The following is a 13,576-nucleotide window of genomic DNA, read 5'->3' on the forward strand; positions in this document are numbered from 1 at the left end:
AATACATTTAGTACTCCTTTTGAGAAATACTAGGTCATGGTGTAATTAAAAATTAATTAAAATAACCCAAATATCCTACAAAATATAACACATAAAAAGTAGAGAAATAAGAAGGCTTGAGTAAAGTTAAATAAGATATGTAAAGAAAGTATACTGTAGAAGCCATGCCTAGCAACACTGTACTCTTAGAACTAGGAAGGTTTTTTCCAGCTCTAGAAAAAGCCAAGGATGAAGCAACACAAGTTCTTCTACTTCCACTGACTCCCAGTACAAAGCTCCAGCTCCTTATCCTAATGTCCTAACCACGCCTTCTGAGTTCTTTCTCCAAAAGAGGCCCGATGGCAAGATTTTAGGGACTTCTCTGCTTTCCATAAAGGTTCCTCATGGGAATACTGATGTCTAATGCCTTAAATTCATTTCACAGGATTATAATGCTTTAGATTTTATGACTAGTTAAAATAAAATGTAAGTAGCAAAGCTGGCTGAATGTGAATTAATTTCAGTCCAGTTAATCACCCAGTCAATAAAAACAAATAACAGACATCAGTATCATCCCTTATCTTAACAAGTAAAAATAAAAAGATGCTATGAACTTAAATGCAGTTTCCCAATTTTCTACAGGGACTGTTCATTATGAGCTAAACAGAGACATAATTTTTGCAAGAAGGTCACTTATTACTTGTAACTAAAAATATAGACTTTGATTAACCATGAAAGGTTTTTAAAAAAACCCTAAGTCTACTCCCAGAGGGTATGCTAATCAATGTGCCACTTATAAACTTGAACAAAATAACCCATATAACCATCAGAGATTAATAGTGGGGTTTCAGTAGTTTTCTCCCCAAAGATCTGAATGCTTTTTTTTTTTTTTGCTTTTTAGGGCCACACCTGCAGCATAAGGAAGTTCCCAGGATAGGGGTTGAATCACAGCTGCAGGTGCCAGCCTATACCACAGCCACAGCAATGCCAGATCCCAGCTGTGTCTGCGACCTACACCACAGCTCACAGCAATGCTGGATCCTTAACTCACTGAATGAGGCCAGGGATCGAACCTGCACCCTCATGGATACTAGTTGGATTCGTTACCACTGAGTCACAACAGGAACTCTAGATCTGAATGAAATTTTGATTCCGTGCTTATTTTTAAATGATACTAGATGTAAGTGTGAGAGAATTTAATTAGTTTTACACAAAATATCTGCAATAATTCAAAAGGTACCAAAAAATCCTTCTAACATTTTTAAAGTTAATCAATTTTAAATTAAATAATATGGATTATAATACTCACATGCTGGTTCTGTATTAAAGCATCAAGATTGGGTTCACATGGAATGCTGAAAACCACACGAATCCTGCCTTCAGTAATCACGTCCCCTGAATCCTGAACCTTGGAGGGAAAACAAAACAAAACAAAAACACAGTATATTTTAGTCTCTTTAACTACATTTTATTTACTTATATTTCTGCTTATTTGAACAGTATTATTTCTGAAATTCAGTGAGACAGCAGAGGTAGAATTATCTTGGAATTTGTAAGTGGATGCATGTATATTATAAATTTGGTCATTTGTACCTTGCTTTAATAGTTGTTAACCAGTCTTTTTTTTTTTTGGTCTTTTAGGGCTGCACCTGCAGCATATGAAGGTTCCCACACTAGGGGTCGAATTGGAGCTGCAACTGCTGGCCTATGCCACAGCCATAGCAACACTGGATCCTGGGAGCTCCCGTCGTGGCGCAGTGGTTAACGAATCCGACTAGGAACCATGAGGTTGTGGGTTCGGTCCCTGCCCTTGCTCAGTGGGTTAACGACGTGAGCTGTGGTGTAGGTTGCAGCTGAGCTGTGGTGTAGATTGCAGACCCGGCTCGGATCCCGCGTTGCTGTGGCTCTGGCGTAGGCCAGTGGCTACAGCTCCGATTTGACCCCTAGCCTGGGAACCTCCATATGCCACGGGAGCGGCCCAAAGAAATAGCAAAAAGACAAAAAAACAAACAAACAAACAAACAAAAAAACCCACTGGATCCAAGCCACATCTTCGATCCACACCACAGATCATGGCAATGCTGGATTCTTAACCCACTGAGCAAGGCCAGGGATCGAACCTGCATCCTCATGGATACTAGTCGGGTTCATAACCTGCTGAGCCACAATAGGAACTCCTCCAATCTTTATTTTTTTAAGTGAACTTAAATTTATAAATAATTTGAAACTATCAAAAAGTTTCAAAATAGGGGAGTTCCCGTCGTGGCGCAGTGGTTAACGAATCCGACTAGGAACCATGAGGTTGTGGGTTCGGTCCCTGCCCTTGCTCAGTGGGTTAAGGATCCGGCGTTGCCGTGAGCTGTGGTGTAGGTTGCAGACGCGGCTCGGATCCCATGTTGCTGTGGCTCTGGTGTAGGCCGGCGGCCACAGCTCCGATTCGACCCCTAGCCTGGGAATCTCCATATGCCGCAGGAGTGGCCCAAGAAATGGCAAAAAAAAAAAAAAAAAAAGGAAAAGAAAAAGTTTCAAAATAAAAAGACGCTAGGGAGTTCTTGTTGTGGGCTGTGGGTTAATGATCTGGTTTGTCTCTGTGGAGGTGCTGGTTTGAGCTAAGACCATGAAAATATCTTGCTCCTAATCAAAAATTCCCCTTAGATTTAGCTTCCAGTGATGACTGTTGCCTGATTCAATCTGTATCATAAATGGACGTTAAATGGCCTGGTGCAGTGGGTTAAGGGTGCAGTGTTGCAGCAGCTATGGCTAGGTCTTGGCTCCAGCTCGGATTCAGTCCTGGGCCCAGGAACTTCCATATGCTGCAGGTGCAGCTAAAAAAGAAGGAAAAAAAAAAAAGAGGTAAAAAAACACTTTAAAAATCATTTACTCACATTCACCTATCATCAACAATTTACTCCATTTATTTCAACATTTGTGTTCTATGTGTGTATTTACATACACATGATTATTTTTTGGAACTTTCTGAGGGTATTACATATTCCATGTCCCTTACCTATAAATATTTTGGTGCATATTTCCTAATGAAAAGGATATTATATAACCACAGTACAATTACCAAATACATAAGTTTATAATGACACATACTTTAATCTACTGTAAATGCAGTACCTAAAAATGTTCTATATTTATAGAAAACTTTTTTTCTCCCTCTGCTAAAGGATCAGGCTAGGATCAGATATTGCATTTAGTTGTCATAGCTCTTTAGGCTCCTTTAATCAAGAATATACCCTAAGGAGTTCCCGTCGTGGCGCAGTGGTTGACGAATCCGACTAGGAACCATGAGGTTGCGGGTTCGGTTCCTGCCCTTGCTCAGTGGGTTGACGATCCGGCGTTGCCGTGAGCTGTGGTGTAGGTTGCAGACGCGGCTCGGATCCCATGTTGCTGTGGCTCTGGGGTAGGCCGGTGGCTACAGCTCCGATTCGACCCCTAGCCTGGGAACCTCCATATGCCGCGGGAGCGGCCCAAGAAATAGCAAAAAGACAAAAAAAAAAAAAAAAAAAAGAATATACCCTAAGCCTTTGTCGTTCATTCACTGACATTTTGAAGAATGTAGTTCATTCCTCCCTCTCCATGCTGCCTTTAAAAAAAATTCTTCTTTTTGGGTTTGTCTAATGCTTCCTTGTGATTAGGTTCAGGTTATATATTCTCAGCCAGCACAGTGCAAAGATGTGTCCTTTGTAGAGCATTCCATCTGGAGGTACATGACGTTCATGTGTCCCTCACTGTGATATCAAATTTTTTTTTTTTTTTTTGCTTTTTTTAGGGCCGCACCCACCACATATGTAAGTTACCAGGCTAGGGGTAACTGGAGCTACAGCTGCTGGCTGATGCCACAGTCACAGCAATGCAGGACCCAAGCCATGACTGCGACCTATACCATGGCTCACAGCAATGCTGGATCCTTAACCCACTGAGTGAGGCCAGGAATTGAATCTGCATCCTCATGGATCCTAGTTGGGTTTGTTTCTGCTATGCCACAATGGGAATTCTTCTGATATTAATTTTGATCATAAAATCAAGATGTTGATCAATTTCTTTACTGTACAATGATAGACTGTTTTCCTTGCAACTAAATAATCTACATGGAGACACTTTCTAAGACCATGAAAATATCTTGCTCCTAATCAAAAATTCCCCTTAGATTTAGCTTCCAGTGATGATTGTTGCCTGATTCAATCTGTATAATAATGGTTGTTAAATGATAGTTTTTCCAACTCCCTCACCCCCTCCACAATTATCCTTAACATGACACTATAAATAAAAACCCTTTCTTTTCCCATTTATTTACCTATTTATTATCAATATGGAAATACAGAGTCACGCTTTTTTTTTCTTTTTAGGGCCACACCTGCAGCATATGGAAATTACCAGGCTAGGGGTCAAATCGGGGCTACAGCTTCTGGCCTACACCACAGCCACAGCCACACCAGATCTGAGCCTTGTCTCCGACCTACACCACAGCTCACAGCAAAGCTGGATCCTTGACCCACTGAGCGAGGAGGCAAGGGATTGAACCTGCATCCTCATGGATACTAGTCAGATTCATTTCTGCTGCACCACAATGGGAACTCCTGGAATTATGCATTCTTATTCCCCACCCTCAGTAGTTTATAATTCAGTATGTATTCAATTGTTTTGGTACTCAAAAAGCCCCAGGTTGGCCAGTAGGATCCTCTTCAACCTGTTTTGTGTGTTTATGAGACATGCTCTCATCATTCTTTTGAGTTCTTCCTTGTTTTCTGCATAATGAGAGGTTCTAGGCTCATCTTGTACCTATCCTGCCCCAGTCCTATAATCAGCCATTTCTCTTGAGAAGACTGGTTCCTTTTAGTAGGAAATGATATTAGAGATCAAGAATGGAGTGTTACATGTGTTCACTGCTTACTAGTGTGTCTTTGCTTGCTATCCTTTTGAGCAAATAGAGCTAGAGAATACATGTACGTACAGGCATATATGCACTCATTTATCAAGAAACATATATACATACATATCTACACAACATGCCTATATATATTCATATACAAGCATATATACATATTTTAGCAATCATGAGTTCATGTTAATATTTCCAATTCTAACCCATCCTCACAGGTTCTTTCCTGCATTCTCCTGTTCTACTTGCATGTACCTTTTTCCATGTGAAAGCTAAAATTCCCCAAAACATCAACCAATTTATAAATTCATCAACCCAATAATACATCTAAAATAATCTCAGAATTGCTTCATCCATACTACAATAAATCAATCTATGAAAAAAGAAATCAGAATTTGAATTCCTTTTCCACCACCACCTCGTGCCAGTGTGCTCAAGACTAAAGATATATAGCCAAATATTGTGTTTATAAATTAGATGAATGAATTCTTTCTTATTTTCCCCTCCAGTATTACACTTTATTATACACCTAAATGAAAAGAAGTTAAATAATTATACTAACTTGAAATCAGAAAGAAATTTAATTAGTAATAGTAATAGGAACTAACTTCTCCAGTGCATCCATAATATGGAGTTCCCAGCATAAAGACCATACTTCTAGGAGGAAACAAGTCATCCAATGTTTTGATACTGGAGAAACGGGAGTCAAAAGCTCGGACGTCCTATGTAAAATGAAATATCAAAATAAATCATCACAGTCAAAATTACTATAGATTGCATATCAAATTTTTTCCCTATAGGATTATGACTATGCTGTCTATAGATGTCAAATGTAAGGATTTTCTACATAACAATATTAGAAGCTAAAATTTATTGTCGGCTTATATGCCAGTACTCTTCTAGTACTTTACACATTTACTAGTTCATTTCATTCTCAAGACAGACCTTTATAGCAGAGACCATTACCAGCCCTACTTTACAGATGAGGAAACTAAAGCCCAAGGTCATACAAATAATTCTACCCCGTCTGTGCTCTTAGTATGCTATCCTGTTTCCCTCAAATTACATGCTTTTCTAAAAACCTGCCTCCTTACAACATCTTATAAACACAATAGCAAATGCTTTTTGTATTTACCAATTAACTTAATATTTATTTTTATTTTCCAAAAAAGGCAAACTTTTTTGAAAATAAAAATAAATATATGACAAGTTTCCTAACCATACACAGAATGACTATCTCATGATGTTATATTCCTTTTAAAGACTATAGTATTTTGCAAATTACATTAAATAATAATCTACATTAAATATTGCTATATTAGTCTTCCCTTTGTAAATATTAATTTGATAGCCTTTTCTTTATACAGTGTGTAACAGTGTACATTAAGATAGAATTGAGACTTGATGGAGACTTACTTTGACAATAGTTTGATAAACAAATGGAAGAACTTGTTTTGACCACTGTTTCTCTAGACGAACTTCACCATTTTGGTTTATTTGATATTTACGACCAGTGAGTAACTGACCATACACAACTGCAGATGTTTCGTTTATTATTATCCCTTTTCTTCTCAGGTAGCTCAAAGAAAAAAACAAAAAAGAAATACAAATGTGTATGAGTGCGTTTATATTCTATGATAATAATCATTCAAACTACCAACTCAAATGCTTAAATGAACTTTATATAAACATGCTAAAGCATGTTTTCTTTTTTTCTTCTTTCTTTTTTTCTTTTTTGGTACATTATGAAGTATTTTAGTGACAAACTAGGCAAGGCTATAACTGCTGCTAACCAGATTTTATTTTAAACTAGAACTCTACATTTTTAGAATGCAAAATGAAGATGTAATCAGTATTCAGAGTGATCATAATGTTAAGTAAAAGATAATTTAAAAAATAAGTACATTAGACCACCACATTCTAGTTCAATGACATTAAATACTTTTTATGACACTCACTATTCTGAAATTCCTTGCACTTCTTTTGTCCAGTTAGATTGCTCTTTGTCCCAAGATGGACCACTTTAGACGGTGGCACAGTTCTTCCCAAATAAAGCTTCTGTGTTCCTGGAGGTTCTTCCAAGTAAAACCTTCAAAATTAAAATAAAATTTAAAAAATTATGATACCCCAAATGTGTGGTTTGATAGAGTTTAGCAGTGCGAATCTTCTAAGCAAAAAGACTTCTACGTGGTATAAAAGCAAAAAAAAAGCCCTTTTTTGGTAGTTTAAAAAAAATGTTTTTATTTTTATGGCCACACCTGTGGCATGTGGAAGTTCCCAGCCTAGGGGCCAAATCAGAGGTGCAGTTGCCAGCCTACACCACAGTCACAGCAACATAAGATCTGAGCTTCATCTGCGACCTATGCCTCAGTTTGCGACAATGCCAGATTCTTAACCCACTGAGCAAGGCCAGGGGTTGAACCCACATTCTCATGGAGATCATGTCGGGTTCTTAACCTGCTGAGCCACAATGGGAACTCCAAGCCTCATATTTAAAAACTGTAATATGAATTTCAGAACAAGGACTTATAAAAAACTTAATCAAAATTAATAACAAATTACTATTCTCTTGAAGAAATTAAACTAAATATATAATACAAATACAAATTTTCAAAGGACTAATACTCTCAAATTCAATAAAGTATTTTTGCCAAAAAAAGATTAACTTGTTTCTATTTAATCCACTATATCTAATTTCCAGTTTATAGGAAACATGAGGCTTGGGGGACCAACTTAAATGATACTAAGAGGTAATGATCAGGTAAATCCAGAATTCTACAAAATAACTGGCCTGGATAGACTCTTTTCTAAGAGACTTTTTTTTTTTCTTAAAGGCAGAGAATTAAGTTAAGGCAGGTCCTAGGGTATAAAATCAACATACAGGAGTTCTCATTGTGGTTCAGCAGGTTAAGAACCCAACTAGTATCCATGAGGATGTGGGTTCGATCCCTGACCTTGCTCAGGGGGTTAAGGATACAGTATTGCTGCGAACTGTGGTACAGCATACACTGCAGACAAGGCTTGGATCTGGCATTGCTGTGGCTATGGTGTAGGCTGGCGACTGTGGCTCTGATTCAACCCCTAGCCTGGGAATTTCCACATGCCTCAGGTGTGGCCCTAAAAAAACAAACAAACAAACAAAACAAAAAACCAAAAAACCCCACAGTAATCAACTACATTTCTATACACTAGCTGGGAAACTGAAATTTAAAACATAATACCATTTACAGTTGTTACAAAAAATGTTAAATATTTAGGTGTAAATCTAATATAACATGTACTGGTTCAGTATGCTGAAAAATAAAATAGTGATAAAAGAAATCAAAGATTAAAATAAATAGAGAGATAAATGGAAATCCGTTTGGATCAGGAGGTTGAAGGAGTTCCCGTTGTGGCTCAGCAGTAATGAACCCAACTAGTTAGTATCCTTGAGGATGCAGGTTCAATCCCTGGCTTCGCTCAGTGGTTTAAGGGTCTGGCATTGCCATGAGCTGTGGATAGGTTACAGATGTGGCTAGGATCCCACACTGCTGTGGCTGTAGTGTAGGCCAACAGCTGTAGCTCCGATTCGACCCCTAGTCTGGGAACATTCATATCCTGCGGGTGTAATGGAAAAAAAAAAAAAAAAAAAAGAAGATTCAACATAGTGAAGATGTCAGGAGTCCCCTCGTGGTCTAGGGGTTAAGAATCTGGCTTTGTCACTGCTGTGGTGTGAGTTTGATTCCTGGTCCAGGAACTTCTGCATGCTGTAAATGCAGCCAGAAAAAAAAAAAAAGCTGTCAAATCTTCACAAATTCTAAGTTTAATACAATTCCTATCAAAGTCTCTATAAGATTTTTATAGATATAAAAAATTATTCTAAAATTATATATGGAAAGGCAAGGGACCAAAAACAGCTAGAACAATTTTGAAAAATTAAAAAGGACAAAGGAAAAATAAAGTGGAAGGCATCACTCTACCTAAGTTTAAGACTTACTGCATAGCTATAGTAATATGACAATGTGGTGTTGGCAGAGAACAGACATAGAGACAAATGGAACAAAATGGAGAATCCAGAATTAGACCCACACACACATGCTCAACTTATTATTATTATTTTTTGTCTTTCTAGGACCACACCCATGGCATATGGAGGTTCTCAGGCTAGGGGTCGAATTGGAGCTATAGCTGCTGGCCTATGTATGACAGAGCCACAGCAACACAGGATCCTAGCTGTGTCTGCAACCTACATCGCAGCTCACGCAACGCCGGATCCTTAACCCACTGAGCAAGACCAGGGATCAAACCTGCCTCCTCATGGATACTACTCAGATTCATGCCCATTGAGCCACAACGGGAACTCCAACATGTTCAACTTATTTTTGACAAAGGTGTAAAAGTAATCTAATGGAAGACAGAGATTTTTTCAACAAATAGTGCTAGAGCAATTCAATATGCATATAGGTAAATATATGAACTGAACTTCATACCATATATAAAAATTAGTTCAAAATGGATAATAGATTTAAATGTAAAAGGAGGAAGTAAAACTATAAAACTTTTTAAAGAACATCACAGAAGAAAACCTTCTTTTAGACCTGGGGCTGGGTGAAGTGTCCCTAGACAAAAAGCTTGATCAATAAAAGGAAAAACTGATAAACTGGACTTCATCAGAGGTGGGGGAATGGAAATCTGATGATTAAAAAAGAATGTTCAAGATTCATATTGGAATTGACCTCTCATCAACAAAATTACATGATAAAACTCAAGTGAGATATGTTCGCAGAGATCTGAAGAAAAAGGATTAAGTCTCTAAAATTCTAAATCTAGGAGTTCCCATCACGGCTCAGTGGTAACAAACCTGACTAGTATCCATGGGGATGCTAGTATTCAGCAGGTGCAGCTCTGATTCGACCCCAGCTTGGGAACTTCCACATGAGGCAGGTGTGGCCCTAAAAAGACAAAAAAAAAAAAAAAAAACCCTCAAGATATCAGGCCAAATTTACATGAAACAAAAGTAAAAGATGACAAGGAATAGGTTGTCCAAATAATCACTGATGAAATGATTGTCAACTTGAATAAAATGTTAAGAAATTATTTTTAAAATAAAAGATACATGTTTAAAAAATTAATATATTACTTAAATGAAACCTGGGAAGGACATGGAAAAGGTGGTTTTACATGCTATTCATTCTCATCAGAAAGAAATACATTTGGCAAATTTTATAATGATAACTGGTAGAAAAGAATTAGGATGCAGAACTTACATGCTATTAAGAGGAAAAAGGGAAAAAATAATATATCCATCTCAAGAGATATACAATAAACTGTCAGTAGTGGCTGGGCTTGGAGTGGTGTGATTAGAGGACTTTTATTTTCACTATAGAGTGTAAATATTTGACAAGAATTATTATATCACTTAAAATGTATGACTGAAAGCCATCAAATAGCAAAGCACATATAAACTTCAAAAATTATAATTCAAATTTTACTCACTTAGTTTCTCCATCTGATATACCAACAACTCTAGCTTCTTCAAGATGAGGCCAGTTAACAAAGACAGACTTTCCAAGCACTGATGAAGCTATATTTTCTACACTCTTAAAGTAAAAGCAGAAAAGTTTATTCATGTTTTACATCCAAGAAAAAATTTTACAGAAGCAAAATTAAATAATTAAAAACTGCCTGTGTTTCTAACTGCATATTTAAAATCTATAAAAAAATAAAATAAAATCTACAAAAATTCCACTTTATCCTGCTGTATAGCACTGGAACTATAACTAGTCACTTATGATGGGAGCATGATAATAATGTGAGAAAAAAGAATGTACACATGTATGTGTGACTGGGTCACCTTGCTATACAGTAGAAAATTGACAGAACCAGCTATAATGGAAAAAATAAAAATCATTATTAAAAAAACCTCCACCTTAATAATTAAAACAGATATAAAATATTTGATTGCTCAAACCAATTATTCCCTATTAGTACCTGCTCTTCTCAGTTTATTCCAACTTTATTCTATCCACTCGAATTCAGTTAGTTTTATTAATTTCTCTTCTCTAAATTGTACCTTTATTGCTACTTTTTTTCTTTCTAGTATTTTCCAGTGTTTCTATTCTTTGAGATTTTAATTTTTTCCCTTATCTTTTTTTTTTTTTTTTTTTTTTGGCCTTTTCTAGGGCTGCACCCGCAGCATATGGAGGTTCCCAGGCTAGGGGTCTAAACAGAGCTATAGCTGCCAGCCTACACCACCAGCCAAAGCAACGTGGGATCCAAGCTGCGTCTGCGACCTATACCACAGCCCATGGCAACGCTGTATCCTTAACCCACTGAGTGAGGCCAGGGATTGAACCCACAACCTCATGGTTCCTAGTTAGATTCGTTTCCGCTGCTCCACGACGAGAACTCCTTTTTCCCCTTATCTTAAAAAATTGTTTTTCAGCTGTTTTTTACCTGTCTTTCTTTACTCTTTATCATGAATTTGTGGAAGTTTACCAAGTTTACCTTCCTTCCCCTTTGCCAATCTCTTCTTATTAGAGGGGAACTATGACCAATTTAAAGTACTTTTCTGTAATACAAAGATCACGATGCTAGGAAGCTTGCCTTCTCATTTTTTTCAATAGCACTGGCAGTTATTAGTAAAGGGCGGTCCACTGATTTTAATTCTGAATGAAATTACTTGGTGAGAAAACAGGTTTCAGTAAAATCAAACAGAAGAACACTACCTATAATGTATTATTGTCCACGATGATAATAGCAAACCTTAGTAGAAGTAATGCTTAGCAAGAAACCTAGGTTCTTAGTTCTGCTTCCAACTAGCTGAGTGAATGGCCCTTTCCCAAAATCCATTTAAGTTTTTTAATTTGTAAAATCAAGAAGCTGGATTAGTTGTTTTACAAAATGCTGTCCAGTTGTAAAATTCTATGATTCTTTTATTCTCTCTCTCTCTCTTTTTTTTTTTTTTTTTTTGCTATTTTAGGGCTGCACCCGAGGCATATGGGGTCGAATCAGAACTGCAGCCGAGGGCCTACACCACAGCCACAGCAACACGGGATCTGAGCCTCCTCTGTGACCTACACCACAGCTCACGGCAACTCTTGGATCCTTAACCCACTGAGTGAGGCCAGGGATCGAACCCGTGTCCTCATGGATCCTAGTCGGGTTCGTTAACTGCTGAGCCAGGAAGGGAACTCCTGATTCTTTTATTCTCTTGATTATCTTTGCTTATTTTTCTCATGGCAACTGAAAAAAGTGAAAAGAAAAGCAGAGATGTCTAGAAAAGGGCCATTATTCACTATTTCATATCAAACAGTCAGATAACCTAAAACAAAATCTAAGAAATGTGATTTCATTTCAGTTTGTGGTTGGTATAATTAAATATGAACATCAGACTTATTTCAAGTTAGAAACCACAGGTCCAAAATTAGGTTCTACCACCTTTTAGCTATAGACTTTCAGGCAAATCCTTTAATCCCACTGAGACTCAGTACTCTTTTATGAGAAGAAATTATAACATCTATCCCACAATATTAATTTAAGGATAAAGTATTATACACAAAAGTTTTCATAAGCTGTAAAATGCTGTGCAGTCAGTCCTCTGTATCCACGGTTCCACATCTGCAGACTCAATCAACAAATGATGGAGATTATTTGGGAAAAAAAAATTCCAGAATATCAAAAAGCAAAACTTGAATTTGTCAAATGCTGGCAACTATTTACATAGCATTTACATTGTATTTACAAGTATTTATATTGTATTAGGTATTACAAGTAACAGAGATGATTTAAAGTATAATCAAGGATATGCGTAATCACATGCAAATATTACACCATTATCATATAAGAGACTTGAGCATCCACAGATATTGGTATCAGTGAGGAGTCCTAGAACAAATGCCCTGGGAATACTAAGGGACAACTATATTCTGTAAGAAATAATATCTTAAGTAAAAATTCTTAAGAGCAAACATTATTATCATTATTGGTTTAGACAACAACTTCGTGGTAGAAAGTGAAATATAAATAGAAATTCACTTTTTTGTTTAATCATTAGTAGTGAATATTTCTTTAACAATTAGAGATGACTATTTTTAGACTTCTGGGGGTAATTTTTTATTTTATTTATTAAATTTAGACATTTCTTAATGTGAATATACAAAAGAATGACTATTCTGATAAATAAAACAAGTTTCAACATTAGAACTAGGCTCTCTTAATTACTCTTTCCCCTTCTATAAATCTATTTTTATTTTTTATTTATTTTTATTTTTTTGTCTTTTTGTCCTTTTAGGGCCACACCTGAGGCATATGGAGGTTCCCAGGCTAGGGGTCTAATCGGAGCTGTAGCCGCTGGCCTACGCCACAGCCGCAGGAACACGGGATCTGACCAATGTTTGTGACCTACACCATAGCTCACGGCAACGCCGGATCCTGAACCCATAAGAGAGGCCAGGGATTGAACCCACAACCTCATGTTCCTAGTCAGATTCGTTTCCCCTGTGCCATGACGGGAACTCCTATAAATCTATTTTAATTTCATTCTCCCATACTTGCCTTCATGTGAAGGAAAAGTATCCGCCTTTCCCTCAAGCGGTAGATGAAATCCCCTATTACTTCACATCCCTTCTCTCTACAGAGCCTTTAAGACCTTTCTTCTTTACCTGTACCTCTCCTCTTTAGCATGGATTTGCTTAATTTTTCTTTACCTACAGTCATGTTTCTAGACTT

At 37.1% G+C, this 13,576-nt stretch overlaps 1 protein-coding gene across 1 annotated transcript in view; it reads right to left on the reverse strand.

The window, feature by feature from the left end:
• The window catches only part of XRN1 (5'-3' exoribonuclease 1), a 110,688-nt gene that overhangs the window by 51,378 nt on the left and 45,734 nt on the right, over positions 1–13,576 (reverse strand). Inside the window, 6 exon segments of the mRNA XM_005669915.3 lie at positions 1,289–1,387; positions 5,476–5,589; positions 6,284–6,446; positions 6,826–6,877; positions 6,880–6,956; positions 10,343–10,446. Coding sequence (XP_005669972.2) covers positions 1,289–1,387; positions 5,476–5,589; positions 6,284–6,446; positions 6,826–6,877; positions 6,880–6,956; positions 10,343–10,446 — 609 coding nt within the window.

Source organism: Sus scrofa, chromosome 13 (genome assembly GCF_000003025.6).
Source record: "Sus scrofa isolate TJ Tabasco breed Duroc chromosome 13, Sscrofa11.1, whole genome shotgun sequence".
NCBI classification, from domain to species: domain Eukaryota; kingdom Metazoa; phylum Chordata; class Mammalia; order Artiodactyla; family Suidae; genus Sus; species Sus scrofa.